This window comes from Hylaeus anthracinus, unplaced genomic scaffold (genome assembly GCF_026225885.1).
Source record: "Hylaeus anthracinus isolate JK02 unplaced genomic scaffold, UHH_iyHylAnth1.0_haploid 12002, whole genome shotgun sequence".
Classification (NCBI taxonomy): domain Eukaryota; kingdom Metazoa; phylum Arthropoda; class Insecta; order Hymenoptera; family Colletidae; genus Hylaeus; species Hylaeus anthracinus.
The window spans coordinates 2534998-2562124 of record NW_026534349.1 but is presented as its reverse complement, the minus strand read 5'-3'; the positions used below and the strand labels follow the sequence as shown (position 1 = coordinate 2562124).

At 38.7% G+C, this 27127-nt stretch overlaps 2 protein-coding genes across 5 annotated transcripts in view; one reads left to right on the top strand and one right to left on the bottom strand.

Annotated features, from left to right (window-relative positions):
- Positions 1 to 75: 75 nt before the first annotated feature.
- Positions 76 to 6661, top strand: LOC128892250 (ribosome biogenesis protein WDR12 homolog). Its single transcript, XM_054152528.1, has 9 exons — positions 76 to 253; positions 416 to 501; positions 581 to 791; positions 876 to 1016; positions 1090 to 1265; positions 1335 to 1405; positions 1485 to 1731; positions 1801 to 1933; positions 2013 to 6661. Exons 1-9 carry the CDS (start codon positions 183 to 185, stop codon positions 2149 to 2151), a joined length of 1275 nt encoding a protein of 424 aa, XP_054008503.1. The 5' UTR covers positions 76 to 182; the 3' UTR covers positions 2152 to 6661.
- The window catches only part of LOC128892249 (protein alan shepard), a 27720-nt gene continuing 4223 nt past the window's right edge, over positions 3631 to 27127 (bottom strand). The window contains exons 2-11 of one of the 4 annotated variants that reach the window (XM_054152525.1): positions 15213 to 15647; positions 13883 to 14097; positions 13668 to 13726; positions 13378 to 13523; positions 9248 to 9405; positions 9009 to 9162; positions 8743 to 8931; positions 8404 to 8496; positions 8166 to 8329; positions 3631 to 8009 (exon numbers count right to left, since the gene is read on the bottom strand). In XM_054152525.1, the coding sequence (XP_054008500.1) occupies positions 8180 to 8329; positions 8404 to 8496; positions 8743 to 8931; positions 9009 to 9162; positions 9248 to 9405; positions 13378 to 13523; positions 13668 to 13726; positions 13883 to 14097; positions 15213 to 15647 (1599 nt within the window). In that variant the 3' untranslated portion in view covers positions 3631 to 8009; positions 8166 to 8179. Of the gene's footprint in view, positions 8010 to 8165; positions 8330 to 8403; positions 8497 to 8736; positions 8932 to 9008; positions 9163 to 9247; positions 9406 to 13377; positions 13524 to 13667; positions 13727 to 13882; positions 14098 to 15212; positions 15648 to 27127 lie in introns of all 4 variants that reach the window. The other 3 variants (XM_054152524.1, XM_054152526.1, XM_054152527.1) reach the window with 3 other exon arrangements.

The following is a 27127-nucleotide window of genomic DNA, read 5'->3' as shown; positions in this document are numbered from 1 at the left end:
CTGTTTGCCAGATTGTGTCGCTAGAGTTGCCATCTCGTAGGCGCAGAAACCTATCCTTGTCGCACGCTGTTGCGTTCTCTTTCGCACTCATACAATTGAGCTTAGTTAAAATGTAGTGTACACGTGCGTTGTTTTTAATTTACAATTTATATATAACATTACCGTATTGTTACTAACAATCTATGATGGCTAGCACCAGCGTACACAATGATACTCCACAAGTACAAATCCGATTTCTTACAAAACAAGAACAGTAAGTGTTTCATTTTCTTTTTATGACATCCACTAAGAGGTTAATTTATTTTATTTTGTGTGTATAATATTTTATAATGTACTTACCTCGTATGATATAGAAAACCATTGTATTATATATGAAAATATGGCATATATAGTAAGCATGTATTTCAAATTTTAGGTACGCAGTTCCAGATTTCCCATTATCCGTACACACATCTATTGTACCAAGCGAATTAAATACTCTCGTAAATGAACTTCTAAAAGGTATGAAACTGTTTACTTATCTATTAATAAGCTGTAATAAGTTACATCCGCTAACAGAATTTATTATTTTCATTTTTAGAATCGACCGATATAAGGAATGCTATAGAATTTGATTTTTTGGTGTTTTCTCAATTTTTACGTACTTCGTTGAACGAGCATATAGCGGAGAGGAATGCTTCCACAGAGGAAGTAATAAATGTCGAATACGTCGAGAAATATCCGCCACCAGAACCACAGGACTGTCTCATACATGATGATTGGGTATCTGCTGTTGCAGTTTGCGAGAAATGGTTATTTTTCGTTCTATTTATTTCAGGCAAATGTAGCATAGCGTTTTGGAAGTTAGTAATTATACTATGTATTATAATTAATAGGATATTAACTGGCTGCTATGACAATACGCTGCACATCTGGACATCAAAAGGAAAACATCATCTCGTAATTCCTGGCCATACATCGCCGATTAAAGCTGTAGCATGGATATCCTTGAATAACGATACCGCTAGTTTTGTTAGGTATACCATAGAATCGCGGGAAACAAAGTTTATTCTCTATAAAATGCTAATCACGTCTTTTTAAACCTTACAGTGCATCTCAAGATCAAACAGCTATAATATGGGATTGGAATATTACAGAAAATTCTGTAGATTGTATACACGTATGTAGAGGACACGAGCGTGGACTAGAAGCTGTTAGCGTTAATTATGATAAATCATTGATCGCTACCGGAGCTTGGGATACGATGCTCAAAATATGGTCAACGTGTAAGTATCGAATAGATTTTAGTATTATTTTAAAATTTTAAATAGTTTCACCTTTACCGAATTTCTTAGCTAATCAAGATGAAAACGAAGATGGTGAATCTAGCTCGAAAAGATTAAAGTCTGAACATGGTAAAACAAGAGTAAGTGTATATACCGAAGTTGAGCGAATTTTATTTAAATGATGAATAACAAATAATTGTACCATTGTGCATTGTATAGGTACCCAGAAGGACGATGAAAGGTCATAAAGAAGCTATTAGTGGAATAGTATGGTCCGATAAAACAGAGATCATAACGTCCTCGTGGGACCATACAATGAAAGTGTGGGATTCAGAATTAGGAGGGATTAAACACGAACTCGCTGGCAATAAAAGTTTCTTCGACATCGATTACTCTCCGTTATCCCGTGTGCTTATAGCAGCGTCCGCTGATAAGCACATCAGACTATACGATCCAAGATCTACAGGTTTCTATTAAAATTTATTTTACACAATTATTAATCGTCGAATTCTAAACAAATTTTAATTCGTTTTAGAGGGAACCCTTGTAAAAACACTATTCAGTTCTCATACGCAATGGGTGCAATCCGTAAGATGGTCAACCGTGGATGAAAACCTTTTTATTTCGGGAGCGTATGATAACGATATGAAACTTTGGGATACCAGAAGGTGTGATCATTTCTGATCAAGTTGTTCAATAAAATCTACATGTACACTTCTTTTTTTTAACGTGTGCTTTTTTTTGCAGCCCAAAAGCACCATTGTTCGATCTTTCCGGACACGAGGATAAAGTATTATGTTGTAACTGGTCGAATCCCAAATTCATGGTGTCTGGAGGTGCCGATAACACTGTAAGAATATTTAAGTCAAAACATGTTCTTTGTTAAACATACATTAACAGCTTGTAATTCTTAAATATAACAGAGAAAGAAAATCTGGCAAATAGTGCAAATTAATAAGAATAAGCTAATTTTTATTGTTTTAATATTTATTATAATCTAAAACAAACAATGTTAAACATCTAAACGAAATAGAATTCGGTATATCGTCGTTGGAAAACAATATTAATCACGAAATCATGTATCTCACTGTAAAATGATAGAAACATACGATTCGCGCTTACAGTTGCAATACCATACTCGAAATAAACGTGAATGCAAATCGAGAATTATGCATATAAAGTAATTACAACTATTTTCGTACAAATAAACACATTTAGAAAAATCAAAAACCCATGTTTCCAGTAAAAGAAATCGTATCGTGGCCTCAAAAAAGCTCTTTGTGTCAAATCAAAATTCGCACTTTTATTTCAATGAATTTTCTTTTTGTTGCAATGTGTCAGTTTTAATTTACCCTCGTATTTTACATCATTATAAAATCACCACTTAATTGACAAAACAGGAGATCTAGTAATAATCGTTCGTACATTATCAGCACCTCGGTTGTTTTTCTTTTTTTTTTCTTTTTTTCTTTTTTTTGTTAAGAAAGAATTTCGAATCGTTTTTATTTGCGCACAAATCAAAGCGTTTACTCAAAATAGTACAAATCGCATCAGCATAAGGTGTTAAAAGTTCTAAGAAAAAGATTCGTTTACGTTCTACCGTAGAGTGCCAAAATCGAACATGGCATGATTAATCTCCATGGTCTTGTGTCTCGCAAAAAACAATTCTACCGTCGGTTATAATAGAGGCGGACGCTGGATGTAATTACACAATACGTTAGGATAATGTGGGGGGGCTTATGATTTTAATATTACTTACAAAGGACAATATTTGTTCAGTCTATTGCACATGCTGTACTGCTACACAGTAGTATACACAATAGTATAACCTTTTGTTAACCGATGCCTATGAAGAAGAATGTGTAATTTTTTTTTCTTTTCGTTTTAATTCGTTAAGCTCTCTTTCAGTTCTAAAGGATACCAAAAAACGTGTCGGGGCGTTATTATTTTTCATTTGAAAAAGGCATATACAATAGTCGCTAGTTGATTCGACAGAAGGCATATTCAGTGTGGAGTATGTGTAAATACAGTCACTGATTTTTGTACGAGAGTAAGTTTTTATTTTACAGACTTTACATTTCGTTTGTTGCTTCCTCGCGGATGTTACTACATTGGAAACAAAACGAAACGAAAAAAAAAAAGAAAAGAAAGAAAGAGAAAACGTAAGAGGAGAAACGAAAGTAAGTTTGGAAATACGTCGAACGAAATCGAACCCCAACCGAGATAGTGTAGATGTAGACCAAAGGCGAATCCGTGAAACATTAAATGTGTTTGGGGATTCACTCTCTGTACGCGAAGAGATGCAAAAAGTTGTTCTCAGTGGCGGACTACCCGAAACTCAGGAAAGGAAAAGAAATCGAATAAATCCCCAAAACAGATCGTTTATTGATCAAAAATAAGGGATGATAATAATTAAGAATTTGATTCTTTCACTTTGAAATATACCAAACCATACTTGTAAGTAACTCTAAAACTGTTCGGTGCACGCTCCGATACAAAGTGTAGAGTGTCGTTTAAGAGCGTGCACGCGCAGTGTGCAGTTTACAGTAACAGTGTGTCTGCAGTCTGTGTCGTGTAATAGGCAGATGGTTTTAAAGTACGCATTATAAATTATGCATACACCTACACACCACATGCTCGGTCGCGCTTCCTCTCGCTCTCTCGCAATGTAATCACTTTCTCACGTTCTTTCGCACTTTCTCTCGCTCTCTCTCTCTCTCTCTCTCTTTTTGTTGTCTGTTTTCGTTTGCACTTTTTTTCAATTTTTTTTTCCATTTTTATTTTTTAGAAGACCCTATCTAACCCCCACATTATCTCACACAAAGACTAGCGTTTTTAAACGATCCAAAATAAACTAAGGGCACTTTTAGTGGCGTATGCCCTGTTCTTATTTCGAGTTTCATGAAAAATCTAATTCTGACCGTTGTTAAACTTTGTTTTTTTTTTCTATTACAGCACCTATCGACTTCTAAGAGTCCCTATCTTAACTAGCTATGACACACTTGCCTTAATCTAGAATTTCATTACGTGCTATGCCTCGCCATCTTAAAGTATCCGAACCTAGTGTATTTTTTTTTTTTTTTTAATCATTCTTTTTCTTAAATCAATCCTCGTACGGATGCGAACTGTGTACCTTGGATGCCTCGACATCGTTTCTCTTTCTCTCTTTTTCTCTTGTTTTTCATGTTCTCATTGGTCGCACACCGCATAACAATATCATGGAGAGAAGAAACAAAAAAAATTAAGCAGACGGTGTATGGTATTGTTTTGGAGAATTACATGTTTTCGTCTCGAAAGGAATTCGAACGCAACAGAGAGCAAGCACAGGATCAAGAAACGAAGAGAGATTAGGGGGGACAGATCGTAGGAGAAACAGGGAGAGGGGTGGAAGTTAGAAAAAGGACAGTGGGGGGAAAAACGTAATTACAACTTAAAAAAAAAAAAAAGAAAAGAAAACCTAGCGCTTAACAGTGTAAAACAATGACTTAAAAACTCGGTGAACCTAAGGGACTGTACAAGTCGAAGTACGATGATGCGTCCTTGACATCATCGAGTCAACTAGGACTCGCTTCGCTTAAGCCGATATTCGACTAAATGTTACTTTTTTTGTTTACTTAAAAAAACACCCTACGTTTTTTTTTTTTATTCTCATCTTTCTACAATCAGCCTACGACTACGTGTGAATTCTAATCTAAAAGAGGCTACGCTAGAACTCTAGAGAAAGCTTACGGAAAGCAGCATTGCTTGGAAAACGAAGTTCCCAAATGGTTTTTCGTAAACCACACCCGGCCAGCCCAAGCACCCGACCCGCGGTGCGCAGCAAGCAGTCCTTACTATTATATTACAGTAGATAATATGTTGTAGAATAATATATATTTATTATTAATATGAATAGCCAGTCAGTCTTGACGGGTGCGAGGTGCATAGGCTGAACGGTGCCTCGCCTAATGTGTTTAGACACGGAGAGGCAGTTGTATCCTAACTATCAGCTAACTATCTACCTAAACTTAATCGCTTAATCGATTACTTCCTATCCAAAATGGTGCCTAGTCTATTCATAGTCAACACTAACTACACAACGTTCTCGCTGTGTTTTGTTTTTTTTCTTCTTCTTCTTTCACGTTCTATACAATAGTTACGCGCTCGCTCGTCTCACTTGCACTCCGTCTTCTCCCCATTTTTTTACCCTCCTCAGCCTTCCTTTGCACACTATCTTTATCAATCTTTCACTCTTTCACTTTCATTCGCCCGCGCTATCTTTCTTCGTTCCTTTCGCACACGTTATCCCTTGCATCCATGATCTTCCTGTTTCTCTCAATTATTTTTTCTCGTCTCTCTTTCTCTCTGCCCGCTCTCCAGTGCGGCTCCGTATCTGCGGAAGCTGGCGTTTTATGTCGGCCGAAACCATCCGTTCTTCCGCTCGGTCAGCACTAGTGCTGCTCTTTGTTTGGTCGTCACAATAATAATTAGTTATTTAGTACAAGTCTATTAGTAAAATTCTTCAAAATTCACTATTTAATCACATGTGATTTTTTGTTGTCAGTCGTGGTGACAATCGCTTGTGCAACAATTACACACTCGCAAATAGGTTCTCCCCTTTCGCCCCCTTCCATCTCATCTTTCTTTCTCTCCCTCTTAATGCGTGGACTCAAATCGAGTAATAATCGGTCTCTTAAAAAATAGCTCATACCACTTTTTTCATCTTTTATCTCTTGTCATCAAATCGTGATGTACCAAAATAAACTAAATATATTATTTACTTCAAGTCTCAACAGTGTAAAAATCTTTCATACTTTAGATGACGTCAATAATAGTAATCGTTAATTATAATAATACAGCATATTATTGTAATATTATAATAATAGCTACGATCGCCTCTAACTCTATCTAACTACCTGCCCGCCCACTTCGAGCCCAAAGCTCGCAATATTTGGTAGAAAGCTTTCTGCTAATCGTCCTTTCTCGACTCGATCTAAGTCAGACAACGTGAAAACTGTGCCGGATATAGTAAAAAAACGGGCTTAGAGGAACGCAGGAGAGGAGGGTGTTCCCTTTTTTTTTTTGTTTCTCTCAAAATACCGCGCGTAGATAGAAAATCCTCGGCTTATCTTTTTTTTTCTTTCTTTCTTTCATTCTTTAATTCCCTTTCGTTTATCTCGCGTTTCGATCCTCTCGCCTATCGTTCTCCTCCAGTCCCATTATCCTCGGTTCATTTAGTAACGCGTTATTCGTTTGTTCGATATAATAAATTAATTTACACTCTATCTATTCGTATCCCGTCGTAACAAGCCTACTGTCTCTCTTTTCTCGGGCGGTGTGAATATTTCGGTTTACAATGATCCGCCATTTGATTTCTTTTTGTTCCTAGACTCCGCACGGACCGTACGGTGTTTCGGCCCGTCAATCCCGTTAGTGGCAACTATACACATACAAAATCTATTCGAATTCGTAACCAAAAAACAAACGCAGTGATATTTAACTGGCTACAACGCAAAAACAATTATATTCTCTTAACTAGAAGATCAAAATTTGGCTCAAGTTTCGCATTTACATACCGACGTAAAAATATATTATAATATTTTTCAGCATATCCCTGTCTAGCGGATTTGTCTGAAAAGGCACAATTCTAAAAAAAATATCTGTATTCACTGTACAATTAAAACTGATATCGATTCGTAGTAACTGTACTCATAAATATAAATCCTCTAAAAAGTACTATGTTCCTTTCGTTCTTGTTACAATAATTACATATATCTTGAAGTTTTTTTTTTCTCTTTAGAAATAAAGCTTTCCTTCGTTTTTTTTTTTATTTATTTAAATCTTCGCTTCTTTTTTTCGCCGATAAAATATATTCGTCCGTGATTAAAAAGAGAACGCGAACTGTACTTGTAAAAGTAGATAAAAATCTCCGCGTGGCAATACATACATACAATATATGTGCCTGGCTTGGAATGTCTGAACGAAACAGAAGAAAACAAAAAGAAATAATGTGATGAGAGTGCAGTTTGTGGATGGGGTGGTGTGCGCTGTTAAGGAAGAGCTTTTACTTCAGCGTCTTTACGAGAAAAGAACGCTGATCCGAACGGCTCTTCTTTCGCAGCCCAGCCACCGGCCAGCCAGCTGGCACGAGTCCGGTAGGTACTGATTTACAATCAACTGAATCTGAATGTATTTTTTTTTTTATCAACTCTAGCATTGGAAGTGCTTTTCTCTGTATATTATTATATTATTTCTTGGGAAGAATTCTCCTTTGTATATTTCTGAGCAGCGTTTCTTTTATAGTTTACAGTTTTTGTTAAAATATTTATTCACACTCTCAAGCGTTCAGCTTCGACTTATCGTTTCCTTAGTAAATGTAATACCTAAAGTTAATCCTGGAAGCCTATTAGCTTGACACTAAACTGTCCGTCGCAGAATATCAATTTTGTCACTGTCGTAATGATTTGTTGGCGTTACAGCGTATGGAGCCGTGCTGGTGCCGAACAATGTAGATGACACGAGCACTCGTACCCCTTTCTTATGACAACATTCATTCTCTAATCGTTGGAAAATATTAACTACTTTCACCTATTTATCTGGTGGATAAAATGTATAAAAGATGGCTGGCAAGTCAATTATCATGAGGAAGAATCTTATCTGACTTTATGTAATGTATTTAGTCTCATCTATTCTTCATTAATATAATCCTTCGTGTATCAACAGGTGTGGTTCTCCTAACTTACATAACCCTCGGTGTAATCGTATCTGAAAAATCACAATTATACAATGTATGGAGAAATACATACACTCTGTACGGCGATGGGTATTAATTTACTCGGTACGTTAAAAACATTTTCGCCCTAATGTACAGTCCTGGTATGACTGTAGCAATGTAAAACTGTGATGGAACTTCATTTATACCTAAAAACCGTAGCCTACTTAGGCTGCTGAGCTTGGTATTGTTGATAGGAGTCATCAGGGGATGCAGCGTTACTTGTCTGTTCAGATTCACCCAATGGCATGGTATGAATAATGCTAGGAGGGTAAGTAGTATAAGGGTAGGGATGCGGACTTGCTGCTATGTACTGTAAAACAAAATATTAGAGTAAATTATAATTAAAAGCAACAACATTGAAACGAACAACGCTACAATACTTACGGAACCAGTGCCAAGATGCAATGTAGACATTTGTGTAGTAAGCTGAGGAATCATACTGTACTGCGGGTTGCTAGGATCAGCTGATGGCATCATCTGTAACATAAAGTTTATATTAAGTTTAAAAATTCGAATATCTGTATTAGTTCATCGGTATATATACAAAAAAAAAAAAAAAATAATTATAAATTTATACACATTACGAAAATGGAATATGTACAGGACAACGATGAAAGACTACTGCCACCTCGAGTATACAAATGCTACATAAGGATAAATATAGTGCAACGAGAGAAAAGAAGAAGGAAACAACAAAAAATTTATACAAAAACTCACGTCGACCTGTTGCATATGTGGAGGGGCGGTCTGCACCAAATAAGGAGTAACCCAAGGTGTTCCTGGAACACTGTAACCAGGTAAAGCTTGGCCATAATGACGACTATATTGTGTTAAAGTGGCTGCAGGTAGCATGTGAGTAGTTGCAACCCCATTTTGACCAACGCCACTTGTATCGTAATTCAAAGTCATGTTCTATAAAAATATACGTAAAGATTGTTAAACATTTATATCGGAGATTTTGTTAATGTTTCGGTAACAAGATCAATTACCTCTCCCGGTTCTCTCCATATTGTACTTTTGTATAATGATTTTTTCTTGTTACCACCATCGGCGAATTTCACCAATAGAGGGTCTTTAGCCCCTTGTAGTGCCTTTCCGTTAAACATCTGGATTATCTGTTCACATTTTTCTTTGGACTCCATCCTAACGTAAAAGTATAAATTACTCGAAATTTTATTTAATTATAATAATTTGTGTAATAGCGATGACATATACAACAAGTGCTAACCTTGCAAATCCAACACCTTTACTTTGTCCAGCAGTATCGCGTAATATACGCGTTGAAATGACTTGCCCGTATTGAGCGAGTAAACCTTCAACATCATTTTCTTTGAAGCTCAGTGGTAGGTTTGCAATATACAAATTGGTGGGGTCCTGCTCCTGTTGCTGAGAAGAGAGTAAAAATACTATGCAACTTATTGTAGTACACTCCTCAACGTGTATATATGTATTAATATGTATAAATTTCAAAAAAGTTTCATATCTATCATTTTAACATTCTTGACTGAGATCTATATACATATACATGTATAAGTATGTATATATATTATGTTTATATATTCCTGAATATTTATGAGTGCACAGACGAAATCACTGCTAAGATGAATTACCGAACATTACGAGTGTATCATATTTTGTATACATCTTAAGAGTACATATTAATTATAATCCGTATTTGTTATAAATTCACATCGAATGTTAAAATGATAACTCAAAATTAAACTTGATATCGATGCAATAATGCAAGAAATTTAGAAAACTAAAATTTACATAGTGCTTAAAACAAATTTTTTACAAATTTTTTATAAATAATTCATATTTCTTTACCGAAAGATTACATAAATCTACGAGATACTACTAAAGAGACCAATAAACTATGACAATTATTTTCATCTAATTTTGAGTATACCAATGGATAAGTTTCTAATAGGACTGATTATGAATCAAAATGATTATTGTTTTTATATTGAGAGGTTATCATGCTTCAGGGCATTACATTACCACATTCTGGTGGTTCTCCAAATTTGCTTTACGGATGCTTGTGATTAAATTCAATTTCAAGTATATTCTGCATTTATGTGCAAAGCATGCTCACACGCTAAATACATTGTGTTTTTCATAATAAAACTCTGTTTTTAACTTGGCGATACCTAAGTATTAATTAAAATCAACGATCTATGCGTGCCTATAGCATTCACAGTTTAACAAAACATGTTCATGATTCAAGAACACAATGAATTAACAAACAATTAATGAGCCTACGAAAAGTCAAAGAAGTGAATGTCGCCTGTGCAATCATCTTTTTCTTTTTTTAACGAGAGTAATAAAATCATAGATATATTTTGAAGAGGAAACTCGTTACTTTCCTTCTATCGTTAAATGATATTTATAGTATCGCTATTATTAAAATATGTCATTTATTTTCTGAAAATAGCTTTTGTTCACGAATAATTTTGTTCGGAATTATATTTACGTATATTGGTTTCTCTACAATTTTCTGTAAAATTTATCTTAACAATATATGCTTACATCACGAATAACGAGTGTGTAATGCAACCCAACTAATCGCTTTTTACTAGACAATATCAAGAATAACCATTCAAAGCATATAATTCCAATCACATATGACACGTTGTTGGAGACAAGCATGGTAAAAAGCACAGGCATGTTCACATATATACAATTACATCATGAGACAGAAATGAAAGTGAGCCAAAATTATCTCACGATATGGCAGAAAACACATTGTATGTAAGATATATATATGCACATACATATATACATGTGTTCATGCTTAGGTTTTCTTCGCTTATAATTTTCATACACAGAGAAAAAAAAGGAAAAGATATATGTACATTAAACTTAACTCTAACTTGAATTCAATATTTATGCATCCTCAAGCATATTTTGAGATCCACCATTTCTCTCAAAAATCAATCAACTCTACAGTTACTTGAATATACTTATACTTTACGACAATTTACTTCAATCTTGCGAATGCATTAAAACAAAAAAATAAATAATGAAAATATTATGATATAAGCCAAGCCAATGGCATTATATATGTATATATATATTTATAAAAATATTATATACACATGTACACATATATGTATACATATAAATATATATACATATATGTACGGTCAACCATAATATATCGTAATGAATTTATATCTCAATAAAATGATTTACATCTTGATCAAGTGCGAATGTGTATAAAGGAGTTTACGTAAAATTTGCATATTTCATTGCATATACATCGCATGTAACGGGTACATTTACAAGAATTGTAAAGTATAACGGCAAACGAAATATTTTATCGCAATTCATTTCTACGAGTACAGTGCTTATTCACTGCGAAATCGAAACTTTTGGAAATTCCCAAATACACATCCAAATTTGCTTGGTGTGCTGGTTAAACTTTATTATTTAAGCCAAGTGTGTCAATCAGAGCCAACCAACACCCCAGGAGTAAAATAGCACCTGATCTTCACATAGCACCACTAACTGGTAAGTAAGTACCATGTACCCTGAGCACAGTTAATATGACGGGTACATCATTTAGTTGTATCATATCACATGCGACTGACATCATCACAGCTGCTGATGGCACCCCGTGCTTTTACCGCGGCCAGATTAGAAGAACCATTCCAAGTTAGTTTTTTGGGGCAATGAATATAGGCAAGAGCCAATACGTTTTCTTTTGACAATGTGCGTATGTAGGTAAAAAAAAAAAAAGTCAACACGATTCGAGATACAAATGTAAACCATCTTTCTCTGACGTTTACGTACCATTGGATAGAATATAAATGTATAACATTCGGCAAATCGTACTATATTATATTTGTAATAGAATATCGTATGTATTGAATGTACAAATTTTATGTCATATCTCAAAGCAATCGATCTTAACGATATATTCAACGAATTTTTTAATTTCTGTTCTATACCAGTGAGTTACTAATTCTTTTCTTAGAATACAGACACAGACGTTCGAGTACATTAGATGTTTGCTAAAGGCTTGAATTAGTGCTGAAATAAATGCAATTTTCGGACATGAATTATAAAATGTGTTGACACAGCAGTATCAGCAATTTGTGGCCGAGATACAGCAACAAGCATCGATAGTTTGGTAAGTATATAAGACAGAATGGTAGATAGAACTGGTGAATACTAGAGATTTTCAGACAAGTGAGATAGGTTCCAATAGGTAGGACTTTTACACTGTTTTTCTTATTTTAAGTCGTGCATAATTGCTTGCTACTATATTTTCACTGAATATAAAATATTGCTTTCTTCGAAGTATTACCGATGTTTATATCTATTAATTTCGTATAATTTTTGTTACCAATGAAAATATAGTTTGTATTCGATACCACCCCTCTAGTAGCAGCATTATTTGTTTAAAAATTATTCCTTTAAATAACTATTTTATCACATGTATATCAAAGGTTGTTCCTTTCTCACTTGTCGATACCTTTAAATACTTTCAATATTTTTTTTAATATTCTTTACAAAACTTGTAATCTTGCTTTAATCTGATATCGCTATACTAAAAACAGTTTTCCTACATAACGCAACAATTATGAAATACTAAACAGTTCTTGTCAAGATATAAATTCTAAGCATGTCTAGAGGGGCTGAGAGCAGAGCAATGATGCCAAGGAGATGATGCCATGCTTGTCTTTCGATAACTGTAGTGGAATCGGATAACTTAGTCGTTCGTTTAAAAGGCTTTACGCTTTTTATAATAATATCTATTACTATTTCTTATAAAATTCTTTCTTCTATTAAAGAAATTATACGTTCAAGCTAAGTCGTAACGGAACACGGAGAACAAATTATATATTATTTGCAATGACAATGTAATAATTCAGTGTAATCAGATTTTGTTTATATAGCTAATCGAGTCAAATAAAATTTTATATTTCTGTTTTACGATTAACTTAACGATTAATTCTATTTGCAAGTTGCAAATGGTTTTTAAAAGACGACCATGGCATCTACATTGTGATTAAAATTTCAGTACTTTCTTATCCAACGTTATATCGTAAATTATTTATCAAAGTACTGTGTATACATATTTGTCACAGTAATACTGGAACAAGAATTTTTCTCAAATTAATGGCATTTAAAAGTTATGTATCGAGAGGAATGTAAACGGTACATGAAAATATGCAAAACAGGAGGACCACAGATGGACACAGAATAGGGTAAGAGAGAAGAAAATAAAAACAACGAAGGCGTAAACAGAAGAAGAAAGAAGATGAAGAGAGAAGGGGAAGAGACAGAAATAAAGGGAGAAAAGTAAGAGAAAGAGAAGAAAGGTTTACTGTTACTCTGGTATTACTGTACTTGCATGCACAACCAACGTACACTGGGCAGTCTACGGAGCAACCAGATACCCACTTTCGCCATCTGCGCTTGGATGCCCTTGGCGACCAGTGCTTTCACAGCACCCTCTGCCGCCACTGGTGACTCAAAGTCTACAAATCCATAACCTGTAACACGTAAGTACAATGTCAATTAATAAAAAAATAATCTCCACTTGCTACAGATGTTCGTACCGTACAATATATTGTATAATATATATGACTATTCGAACCTTAGGAAACAAAAATATAGTATAAAGTTTAACGAAGTACCTTTACATTTATTTGTGTTTTTATCCAAAATTGCCTTTGTAGAAGTAATAGTTCCATATCTGCAAAAACACAATGTATTAGATATGATACACACTTTGTATCCCGTAGAAAGCTTACAACCTGCTACTTCACAATTGAAATTACAATTATACTGTTTAGTTAACTATCGAGTCACCACCAGAGTTTGGTATTTTAATGTTGAACGAGGAACTTACTGAGAACACATGTTAACGAGGTCCTTGTCAGTTGTGTTTTGGTTGAGGCCACGGATATATAAATTTGTTTTCGATAGTTGTTCTGCCTGTTGTCCTTGTATAGCGTTATTGCTAAGACTTGTGCTCATTGTCCCGCTTTGACTGCCAGTAGCACTGCTAGAACTACTATTAGTGTTAGCTGGAGAGGAGGCCGTAGGCACCCGTTGTCCACCATACTGTAATGCATTAAAAAAAATAAAAAAATTAAGGTATACATACAAGTTCTAATTAATATTATGATAAGCATAATAATCATCAAAAATAAAAAAAAATGAGGATGACAGGAGGACGGGTTAAATTTTTATTACTCCTTTCAGAATCTTTACGTTTGACACTATTAAACTACAATGGTACTACGTACTCGGGTACTCGGTACACACAGTACCGATTATGCAAGGCACGTACATGTATTTCAAAGAATCGATGCAAAAGTCTCGTTAGAAATCGAGAAGAGGGAGATTCGGTGAAAGAACGTTGAACAGATCGTTGCGAAGACAGCATGTCGCGTTGTCATGGCCCCACCCGGTTCACGAAAAACCCTTTCGCTGCGCAAAATCTGACGAAACTCTGCGCGCACGTTTCCAATAGAATTATATGTCATAAATATTCTAGAGAACGTAGAAGATGTATTCGCATTGTTTACTATAAGATATGTACATAGATCGTATACTGTTCGTCGAACAAGTTCAACGAGCCGTGATGCAAGGTTATTCAAGGTCAAATAGTAGTGATATTTTAGCAGTGCCGTCCCTACATAGGGACGAAATAGTCGGTGCCTAGGGCAAGTGTATCGTAATTTTTTATATTCATTTAAGTATATTTGTATTAAAGTTATACTATTGCATAGTCATTGGAGTATGGATTTTTATGCATTTACAGGAAACTCGAATATGCGAGAAACTACAAAATGTAAGCAGTATGGAAGAATACAAAAAATGATTGAAAGTGAAGTTCATATTTCAATATTTACAGAGTAAAAGTAAATTTCTACTTTGATTTTTTTCTAGGTAATTTTGTAGGTAATTTTGTAGGTACGTTTGCAAAGATTTTATTTTCCATAAAGATCCACAGTCTGATAATCATACTAGATTCTTTCGTTTCTGCAGGGTTTCATAGACAGTATCTGACAGGAGTATTCGTGTGAAATGCTTGGCATTGGGTGGGGTTTCTAGATACGCTATGTATGTCCATTCGAGGGTTCAACAGAGATAATGGATATCAGTCGGGTTGAGGATGTTGGAAGCCCGTGAGAATCGAAAGAAAGAAAGAAAGAAAAAAAAAGAGGACTTACCGACGCGTGTTGTGCGTAGGTGGCGGTGGCGTAAGGATTCGCCGTAGGCGGCAGTTGCTGTGCTCCAACGGGCATCTGGCCGGCCGCCGCAGCTGCGGCCGCTGCGCTTGGGTACCGCGTGTACGGCGGATAGGCAGCCGCCGCCGCAGCCGCAGCAGCGGCCGCGTGAGAGGGCGGTGCTGCACCCCAAGCGGCGGCACCGCTCGCACGGTACTGCACGGGGTTTCCGCCTCGTGGCCCGCCGCCGGTGTTCCCCTTCAATCCGTGCCCGCCTCCACCGGCGCCACCGCCACCACCACCACCGCCGCCGCCGCCGCTCGCTGGACCCACTCCGACGCCGCCGCCGCCTCCGCCGCCGCCGCCGCCGCCGCCCCCGGCACCGCCGGCGTTACCATTGTTTGCACCCACGTACGTCGGTCTCGGACCGTTCGTACCCTGAAATAAATAACAACAAATACAATCAGTTCTCCCGTTGCCTGCAATCCGTATCTACGCGCCCCTCCAACCTGCAAAATTTCGAAGATGTCCTCGTCTTCTCGTTACTACCGAAACAGAGGTAATTACATATATCTATCGCGTCAAGTTCCACCACAGTCACGATATTGTACGTAAATTGTTTTAGGTACCATTAATCAGGCACTCTAAATATACGACGAGAGCACAGAATGCAATAATCTTAATTGAAAGTGCAGTCACGCGAAGTACAATATTTCGCAACGCAACGCATCAAGACGTCGCACATATTCGCACATACTCGCGATGAGTAACCGAGTGACACTTTGTTCGATTTGTAGATACGCCTCGAGAACATCGACGACGAACTGTTCGTTTATTTAAAAAATTCCGATAAGAAAATGTACGATACGAATGTCGAATATACTCTGGAATTATTGTATCACGTCCCTAAATAATCCCGCGTGGAAATATACGTGTAGGGTCTGGTAACGGTCCACGCTTACCTTCCTAATTAAAGCCATTTGCACAGCGAATTCGTGTCAGTTAATGTCTTTAGCAAACGCATTACAGCGACTCGCGTAAGTTCGTGGCAGCAGCAAGCACAATCGGTTGGTCTGTTGCCAGATAAATTTGCTCATAGATAGATGCAAATAGGCCTTAATTGCGGTGCACGGGTTCGAACGCATAGTAACTGAAATGTTGTTCGTGGCGTTTAACAAAAATATGTAAACTCGAAGGTCTGTTTGCGCGGCGACTATACGCGAAGCGAATCCTTGCCACGATGTACAATTTTTATTGCATACTTTGGCTCTTCTACCACTATCTTAAAACTCGCGTTTCGTTCTCGCGATACACATACATATGAACGATTATTACGATTACGGGTGCAACGATAAGATAATGAAATTACTTCTAAAAAAGGTTTGTCAAAAGCTCGACGATAATCTGACAGATTCATTTGGGGCGCATTCATTTTTTCGTAATGTACAAGGTCGGTAGATTACCCTCCAGAGAGTCGCGTAATCTTCGAAATGACGAGTCGTTTTCTAATTTGCTATTTATAACCTGTCGTAAATCGACGTCAGATAAATTCAATTTTTCAACGACGCCAGTTTTTCATTGACGAGAACGATCGACATTTTGAAATAGAATTTTAACGATAAATAATTAGTAGAAGTTACATGGATCATATTCAGCAATCGCGAGTAGCAAATATAGCTCGCGTAAACAGATTAGATAAATGTCTTTGACCTATTCTCACCCTGCACCGTAATAACAACAAGTGAAAGTCCGTTACGGTTTCCTTTAAATTTCATATTTTTGCGTAACCGATTCACGGACTATCTGTAAATTAAATTTAGATATACTGTTTTCATTTTTACTAGTGAAACGATTTAAAAGTGGGACCCTGTACGCGCACTTACACCAATAACAAAACACCGCCGAGTCATTAATCGAAATACGTCAAACAGAAAAGTCGCAAAGCTTTCGGATGGCGTAGCGATGGAGTCGTACAGAAACGCGTTCCTTCTATAAAATGTGGCGCGAGAAGGGATCCGTAGCGTCATCAGGGAAACGATTTTCTCGTCAAAATAATCAAAGGTTCGCTGGAAGGATTTTGTATGGAGCGGTTGATTGCCAGGCAAGCGCCAAAAATAAATCCGCACGATTGCTTCCCCGTCGCAATCACGAAAGGACTTTTCTCAGCCGACCGCCTGCATTCAGTGGCGTTACTAGGATTACAGTTACCCAGTGTGGTAACTCATGGTGTTACCTACGCGAACTCTCTTCCGTACCATACCGAATTCTCGGCAATGTTTTTTCTACTAATCGAAATTGAATGGTGCACCTAATACATTTATATTATGTTATGTAGTTCGGCTAATCGAAGTGAAAATTTGGTAAGAAAACGATAAAATTTCGACTAACTATGTAGCAAATATATTTGGGGGGGGGGGGGGGCAGAAAGTAATGTAGTTTCTTTTACTTTAAATTCAAACAAATAAATTTATATGTTTCTATTTCCAATCAATTACATAATCGTCCTTGTCATCAAGAATATTTCGTCATTTAATGTGCAAATTTTCAATACCTGATCGATACAAATCAATTGGTGCGCAGTGAGCTAATAAATAATAAACAAGTATTGACATTCGCAGAAGCGACATTACTTCCTGGTCCCCCTAATATATTTAAAAAAATAAAAATATTAATGATAAAATGTTTGGTGGCATCCCTTCGGATAACGTCGTTCTGTTCGGTCCCCACCCCGCGCACGTCCCTAGTGACGCCACTGCCTGCATCTGTCGTAACCGCAGGACTAGCCTTTCCAGGACTTTCAAGCGTTACATTCCACGCTCCTTTAGAAAGGCCTCTCTCGTCGATTTGCATTTTTGGCATAGTTGTGATAACACGGTTTACCGTTTCCAATGGATCGAGAGAGACACGCGGACAGAGAGGGGGAGAGAAGAAAAAAAGGAGAGAAAGAGAGAGAAGCCGATAGTCGGTGGATACCGACCGAAGTCATGATGGTAAAACGCTTATCACGAAACTCGAACGTTGTCGCTTCCTGCACTACTTACCGATCTCATTCTTTCCATTCGTTCTTCCCTTCTTATTAACGAAGATCGCGAGCAGATAAGAACGCTCCGTCGGTAGAGGAAAGTCTCGTTTTTCGTGCCGGTTTTTAACGGGACAATCGAAACACGATTTCATTCATTTGCATACTCTCCGGTAAGTTGAGCCGTGTCGAAGAGAGGGTGTGGTAATGGATCAATTCCATCGGAAACCTGGTTGTCAACATACTCGCGTGTCGACCCTGCTACTTCCTGTACTAGTCGGTGGTTACTATTTTTTCAACAGGATATTGGTGTTTTTAAATGGAACAAACGCTGCCCAAGGTGGGCGCTTATCGGTACGAATATATTTAAACGCGGATCAGTTCATCCTTCTACGGTTCTATAGACTTATCGACCTTGGATGACGTTTCGGTCTCTAGTTACGAGCCCGGTAAGCAGAAATTTGGATGTGAAAATATCGAGTATCGAGTAACGCATAGCACTGTTGGTAAACGAGTGCTAGAGAGAAGTTATCGGTCGAGCAAGTCGGTGACTCATGGCCGACGCCGGCTGGTCGTCCAACGGCGTCGAAGGTTCGTTAAAAATTCCAAAGGCTCGAGAGCTTACGGTTCGAAACGATCTAGGTCGAGCTCGTGGAGGCTTCGAATCGTCTTATTCCCATCACTAGGTACGGTGCATGTTACAATGATGCGCAGACGTGGTAAGCAGGAAGTGGCATCCGGTCGGTACATCACGATACCCATTTCACACGTCGTTCTCCATTTCGCAGTGACCAACGGCCACGTTGTCTGCATGCCGTTCAATTGAACCGGCGGCATCTACGGGCAAATCGTTCGTCTCGTTATCGTTCCGTCGAGTTCTGCGACGTTGATCCTTTATTGTTCCCCGAGCCGATGCCGTCTCTTCGATCCCCCACCCCTATCTTTCGAGACTACGAGTTTTAGCCTAATCGCCCTGTCCTCGTCTCTCCTACAATTTTTGTATCGCCCTCTCTATCCTTGTCCCGAAGTTTCCTACTTTTTCCGCGACTGTCGCTGAAGTCAACTCGGAGTTTCGCTCTGGGTGCTGCGCACCCTTAAGACAATGCTTAAGTCGCGACTGTGAATACGGGCCTTAGCTTTCAGCCATAGAGATATAACATCTCTATGGTTTCAGCCATTCTTTCTTTCCCGTTCGCTATGGATTATCCGCGGAGTGCTCTGATGCAGACGCGAAACTCCAGGCGTTTTTCAGCTCCCAATTCTGATCGCGCATGCGTTTTCTAAGTATCACCGAGTTGCACCGTGAACGTAGACACGAAACACGTACCTCGGCAACACCGATGGCAAAATGTATGTATCATTTTTTTTAGGTTGATGCATCTGAGAGAAAACACCGTTCCACGATCCGGGATAACGAGGATCTCCGGTCGAGCCATGTTTTAGCAAAACGAAGAAACGTTGTCGTATTTGTAACGCGAGTTCGCTCGCTAATAGAGCGTAACACTAGTACGAGATCGCGTACAGCCGATGCTGTTTAGCCCGACTAGGTATGCGAAGCATCCTGATCCCAGTTGGCTTCTCCTTTGGGATGTATTAACATAAAAGAAAGCGGCGTCCAAATCCCTATCTCGCGAGATGGAACGGATACGTTTTGCACGGATTTTGCGCATCCCCGAGACAGCGCCGAGAGGAAGCAGTTTGCAGCATGTTTCGAGGCTGTCCAAAAAGGGTAAAAGAACTCGCGAAACGGTATGGTAACGTGTTCGTGCGAAGAAATACGATATTACCAGGAACAAAACCACTGATTGGAAAACTGGATACCGGCAGGTATTTCAAATGACAAGGCATCATTAGACACTACCGATACATTGCTAACATGTAAGGCATATCGATACGCGCTAGTCAGCCAGGATTATCTTACAAAGTATCTCGTGTTGCAACCACTCGGAATCAATAGTTCTTCGGGGCTGTTTAAATCATTCTGGACGAATTGTTCGAAAATGCACGAATCGCCGAACGATGGATAGATAAGGTAAAACGGACAAGTAGAATCGGCGATAACAGAAGAACAACCAACGTACTTCACGGGAAATTAATACGGATATTTCTGTCGCGGTGATTTATTATCGCTAACCAGTTTCCGGTTCACCGCTTCCGAGAACAGTCGATTAATCTTCGAGTTCTAATTACTTACGAGTCCTATATCAATAATCACGCCAGTTATCCTTACATAATCGGTGGACGTTACCCGCTACCTTCTACGAGCTTCGTTTCATTTTTATAACTTCCAAACGTTCCGTCTATTGTAAATCTGTAACGCATTTTGCTCGGTCCGCGATACGACTAAAGAATTTCTATTAATTTACACATCGTGTGTCACCTTAACGGTTTATTTAATCTCGTAACTCAGTTGCCGGGAATTGAAAACGTTGATGGGTCGATAAAACGCCGCAGCGAAGAAAGAATAATAAGGTGAAACGCTATTTTAGAAAGCGATTACGAGAGTCCGACCGTAGTTTCACGTATGCTGAACGACTCGATAAGGAGCCCCCACCGTTATCATTTATCGGTGACCTCGGGCTGTTACGCCTCTCCGATTACAAGAAAGAATTATACGGATCCCTGTATGCCTTCACCCTTTATTCCCGTTCGGTTAGTGCACCGGCGAACTCTTGCTCCTTTCGGAATTTCAGACATTTTTAGTTAAAAAGAATTTATATATGAACTGGATTAATGTAGATACATTTTCAAATAAAAATTTGCTTGCAAAGATGCGAACTTGTTTGTCCAGGTACGTTGCTTACGAGTTTGTTTTTAACGCCTTACCGACTGCGAGCCTATCAATCAGTATTTACCAGGAGAACCAATACTTTGCCGTCTATTACCGACATAGCACCTATCCTTTCATCGTTACACTAATTACGAAATATTATTATGTACATTAATTATGTATATGTATTATGTACATGTATTATGTATATTAATCTGAGAACGTGTCTAATAGATAAAATAAATATTATACATATAATGTTACCGTTACAAAACAAAAGATATTATCGAATTTAATTACACATCCAACCGCTACCGGTCGGTAACGCGTTACCGATGGCTCGAAAGGACCCTGGTCGATACGCAATAGTTATCATCGATAAATTTTACCGATACGAGTAGAGGTTATTGGATACGAAATGCGACAGCTAACTTCGAAAAGCACCGTTACGGCGCTAAAATTCTCGCATGCGAGCATAGAGCCGAATCGATGAAGCGAGCAGATAAAGTTCACCGTGCGTTAGCACTGCAACTCGGTTTAATCCCGTTTACTACTTCACGGCCAAGATACATGCAGTCAGTGAACATGGTAACAGATATAGACCGTACAGGTACTCGAACTACTCTCACGCAGTGGCGCAGTGTCCTGGTTCGTAATCTGCGGGGACCCGCTTTGACTCCGTCTACAAATTAATTCTCGGTCTCTCGATACTCCGAGTTTCGACAACTTCGGCCATTAACTCGGTTGTAGGATAATTTGTTTGAAAATTGCAATTTTCACCGATGCGCCAAACGAAAGATTACAATTGAAAGGAGAGTTTGAATCGTGGAGAGAAATATTTCACGAGAAGATTTATAGATGAATGAGGTTCAACTGAATCGAGATTATGTTAGAAAAGGGTAATATTCATTCGAATGGTGTAAAGTGTGCAAGTTTAACGTTTTCGACTGTGACAGACGCGACGTTCGAATCGTCGAAAAAGTAGACGCTGGTTCCACGAGGGGGGGGGGGGGGGGGAAACGGGGAGGAACGAAAGATCAAAAACGCGCTCGAGATCTGGCATCGGTGTTTCCTCCGATACGCCACTGGCTGTTTCACGCGGCGCTGGCGTGCATGTGTTAGCGATGGAACCGACGCTCTCGCGTGCATTCACGACACCGAGAAGAAAGCCTGGATTTCTCGCGCAAACATCAGATAATGTTTCTGTCAATTACCTCAAACGCTCTACCCGTAGACGGCGAGAAAGCCGTTACAGTGGAACATCGATTATCGGAAATAATAGAGGACGGAACATTTCTGATACGCGAATCGATATACAGGGTGTGCCAACAATGTTGTAACACCTTGAAAGGGGTGATTCGGGAGGTGATTTGAACCAACTTTTTCCTTAGCGAAATTGTCCGAGGCTTCGTTGAGGAGATATTAACGGAAAACACTGACCAATCAGAGCGCGCGTATACCGTTGGAGCGGCCGCGGTAGCGAATGAGCGCGGCCGCCTAGCGCGTAAGCGTACGTTCCACCGGTATACGCGCGCTCTGATTGGTCAGTGTTTTCCGTTAATATCTTCTCAACGAAGCCTCGGACAACATTTTCGCTAAGGAAAAAGTTGTTTCAAATCACCCCCCCCGAACCACCCCTTTCAACGTGTTACAACATTTTTGGGACACCCTGTATGTATTAGGCGGAGAAATTAATTCTCTGCCTTTCTAATTCCGTTCAAGCTGGAGTTATTAATAATTATGTAAACGTAAAGACGCGGAATTAACTTCTACGCCCGGTATGTATATAATCAAATAATGAATGAGAATGAGGTAGAATGAGATGCTATACAAGGTGTATATAAGGTGCTAGTACAGTGATTATTATGCTCAAAGTATGACACTGAAAATGCTGGAAAACTAACCTCGATCAACGCTGACTCGCTCTACGCGGATCGCGTTAATGTTTATAATCAAGAGTATTTGCGATGCACTGTACACACACACATACACACACACGCACGCACGCACGCGCGCGCGCCCGCTTTATCTAATAATTCCATTATTCGACATTTTTCCGGAAGGACAAATTAGATCGGTCCCATCGCTGAGCATCAACGGAAGCGCGTGGACGCGCATGCGCGCCCGGCCTTAATGGCTGAAGAGGGGACGGGAAAAGAAAAGTGGCAGAAGAGGGACGAAGAGCGGGGAAGGGAGAACAGGTAAGAGGGAACCAGTTGTCAGGCTCGCTCATCCCTCCGCGAAAGAGTTCCTCTTTGCCGGCGCATACTGGACATTCTATTTCTTCACCTTGAGAAGATACGTACACCACGCACTCGTGTAACACCGTGACACCGGCCGGTGTTGCTTTCGTATTTCGCGGAGACGTAACCAGCGACCAATGATGCGTTATCCCTCGCGCAAAAAAAAGATGTCTAATCCCCAAAATCAATGTTCCGAACACAGTCTAAACAGCTTTCAACATTGTTCATCTCGGCCGAAACATACGCTCTTCTTCTAGCCTTGAAGTACATTGCTAGTAATTCCCAAAACCAAACTAAATCTATCATATTCTCTGATTCTATCGCCACGCTGTTACGGAGTCAAAAAACAAATCGGTCGACAGAAATGTACAGTGGGTGTAGAATGTATTCGTACACCGATCAATTTCCCAAAAAACCTTTCTGTAAAATTGCAGTTTCTTAACTTACACTCACTGTATCTGCGCGCGAACTTCGAACTAGAAAGCGCACCGCGTTGAGTAATATGTTTTGAACGTTACACTCTCGAGGATATATACACAATGAGTAAATGTAGTATAACGTACAATAGATAAAAACAGTAGGCTAGACCTTCAACGATCGAACGTTACTTGGATGAGTTATTATTCAACGAGAATTATACTTTCAGTCGACAGGGCATTAGGTAATAGATGGTACGAATGGGGGCATCGAAGTTCGTCGTAACGAACCGTACTGTAAATGTCTGTCTCGAGTATGTGTTTATAAACACTCCCAATGTCACGAATTGCTTCTCGTCAGTCCCGCTTGCTTTCCTTCTTATTAACAGTCGGTATTTATCGGTTCGGCGACATGTTTACACACAGAGAGTATAGTACACGGATATGATTGTTACGGTAGGTGCTCGTGACGGAAACTCATCTTCCATAATCGATTACTACGAAGACTAATATTTCGACTGTTTCCGAAAATTCCGCTGTTTCCGCAGCGTTGTTTATCGAGGAGAATTTGATCGAAGTCGAACGTACCGCGGAATACTAAGCGGGAATTCGCGCCGAAGAACACAATTAATTACTTTCAGATCGTTGTACCAGCAAGGTCGACCTCGAGGCAAGCCAGTGCACGACACACGACGCGTTTACCTTCTGATTGAGCGTACCGTGTTTCAAGTAAGGAACGAAATGCACGAGGGCATGATACGGGAAGATCGGGCCCGTATTTGTTAGACGTAGACGTTACGTGGCTTTGTATTCGATCATTTATTGATGTTGCACGACCAACTGATAACCAACGCAGATATCACGTTAGAATCGTCCTCACAAAAACATCTTACTCATAGCTTTCGAATTCTATCCGTTCTAGCCTCCTCTACCCGCTTACTCATCCTTCCACTTTGACCGTTGCCGACTATTGCGCTAGAAATCTGTTATCTTAACCTACATAAACTGCTTGCATTTTGGCCACGAGCTCGGATTCTGGTAGTTCGTACCTACGCGTGTACTTGCTGTTAGGGGGACCATAAAGTAATGTCGTTTATGCGAATGCAAGTACTTGTTTATTATTTACCAGCTCACCGTGTACCAATCAATTTTTATCGATCAGGTATTGAAAATTTGCACGCTAGATGCCAGAAGGTTATTGATTATGAGAACCGTATACATGATTGATTAAAAATAAAAACATGAATTTATTTGTTTGAATTTAATGTAAAAGAAACGACATTACTTTCTGGTCCTCGTAATACAATTTAATAAAGTCTCTATAAAGAAGTGTCGCGTCCTTAATCTCGGGACTCGGGATCCAACATTGAATCTAAAAGTCGCAGTATTAATCTCCACGTCTAATCAATCTAGGGAGAAGTGTAAACGGTACCGTTGCGATTCGCATGCATAGGGAACGTGTGCTTTCAATAAGGCTCTCGTACGAAAATATTTTCTCCTCGACATCCACTAATGAAGTCACGTATCGTGACTGGCTGGACGGCATACTTTGAATACTTTGTTGTACAAGAACGTTATTATTATACAGCGTATACTGTACGCGTACAGAAGGTGCGACCATTTCCCCCCTATTTCTTCTGCTCGATAAATTCTTTAATATCAAACATTCTTTTTCAAAGTTGGAAGTATTAATTAGAAATATCGTGGTGTTGGTTAAAAAATTGGGGGAAATACGGCATCTTGTACGAAAACGAATTAAGTAACGATAGAGGCGCACCTAGTATAATGGGGTCGATTAATTAAGTACTTCCGGGCGTCACTTGAATCGTGAAGACTTACCTGAAACAGAAAAAGGTTAAAACGATTAATCGAAGGATTTCATTAAATACGAATGTATTAAAAATCACTTACACGTCTCAACGTGATCACAGAACCATATACATAATGTTATACATAATGTTATACGTGTACGTATGTGTATATATATACACGCATGTATATATTACGTATGTATATACATAATGTTATCGAGAACAATTTAAAAATTGTCCTAATATTCGTTCCTAATATTCCGTCCTAAAATATTCTAATAAATCGCAGGCTAACGCTTGTCGCGTTATCGTGACAAGAACATACGTAACTCCATTTAACACGGGCGTATTATTATTGTTGTCGATGTTAACGGGAAACAAATAACCTCGAACGCGTTACCGTTTTAATGTTGAACTACGTCGCAGACAAATTTCGGTGCCACGAAACCTGTTGATCTGGGAATCCATCCAAAAAGTCGAAGGACATCCGAGCATGCTCGCACGCATTTATCAATTTCTTTTTTTCCACACTTTTCACAGAGTCGAATCGGTCTCGCGATATTTCGAACGCAGAATCGCTTGTCTCGAGAAGCGAGCAGTACCAAAAGGATAAAATTTTGGATGGTGACCGAGCTAGCAAATTTTTCGAATTTTCGTTGACATTATTAATTACAGAGAACTCTTTTAGAATAGACTTTTTATCTAGGCTCTTGCAACTCGAATATCCTAAAAATTCCAAACGGTTTTTAAATGTATCTATGTATATATATATATATATACTTTTATACACGCTCGAGCGTAGAAAATAAATTTCCTGGAATGTATCCTTAATTATGTTTTCGCGGTGAAAATATTTTCTACCATTCAGAGCGGATAAAAGTGGGCGAATCGAAGAAGTTCTTTAGCTTTTTTGTTGTTCGCCAGGGAATAACAAGAGGCAGAGAATTTTCGCCGATGGTTTCCGCGACTGGAGTTTATCGTGACTAATCGACGGGAGCATATTGCAGTCATTGTATCGGTTCGCGTTCTTATCAATCGTGCTCGAGCTAGCGATTAAAATTCTCGTCCGTACGAGAAGTTACTGGCGCACGTATGGAATCATAAACACGATATTAAATACGCGCTCGAAGGAGACGTAGACGTAATTCACGTGGACGTCTTATAATCGTTATTTCAACGATTGTACTTGGTGTTTCATTTCGATGCGATTCGAAAAATAAGTACTTCTGACGAGCTCCTTCCGACCAAGGTCGAAACGGTGGCTTCGTTTCGCTAATTACGCTATTCACGATCGTAAATACCCGCAACCTTTACACTAATTGCAAGCTGCTCCTTTAATGTAACTACCGTAATACACTCGGTGTATCTTAAACACGGATCGAGGTTAGGTTGAGATTCCTTGGATATTTTGTTTCGGCAGTAGCTACGCGTGCTACTTAGGGATGGCGCGATAAATCACCAACAGAGAAATTACATTACATTAAACATTAACATTAAACTTCGATCACGACCGTTTTTTCTCCTTAGCGGAAATTGAAGAAACTACAAATGAGTCAAATTTAAATTGTATTAAAATTATATTAACATTACTTTTAGACCATATTGTAATACATGTACAGGGTGTCCCAAAAATGTTGGAGGTCCTTGAATGGGGTGGTT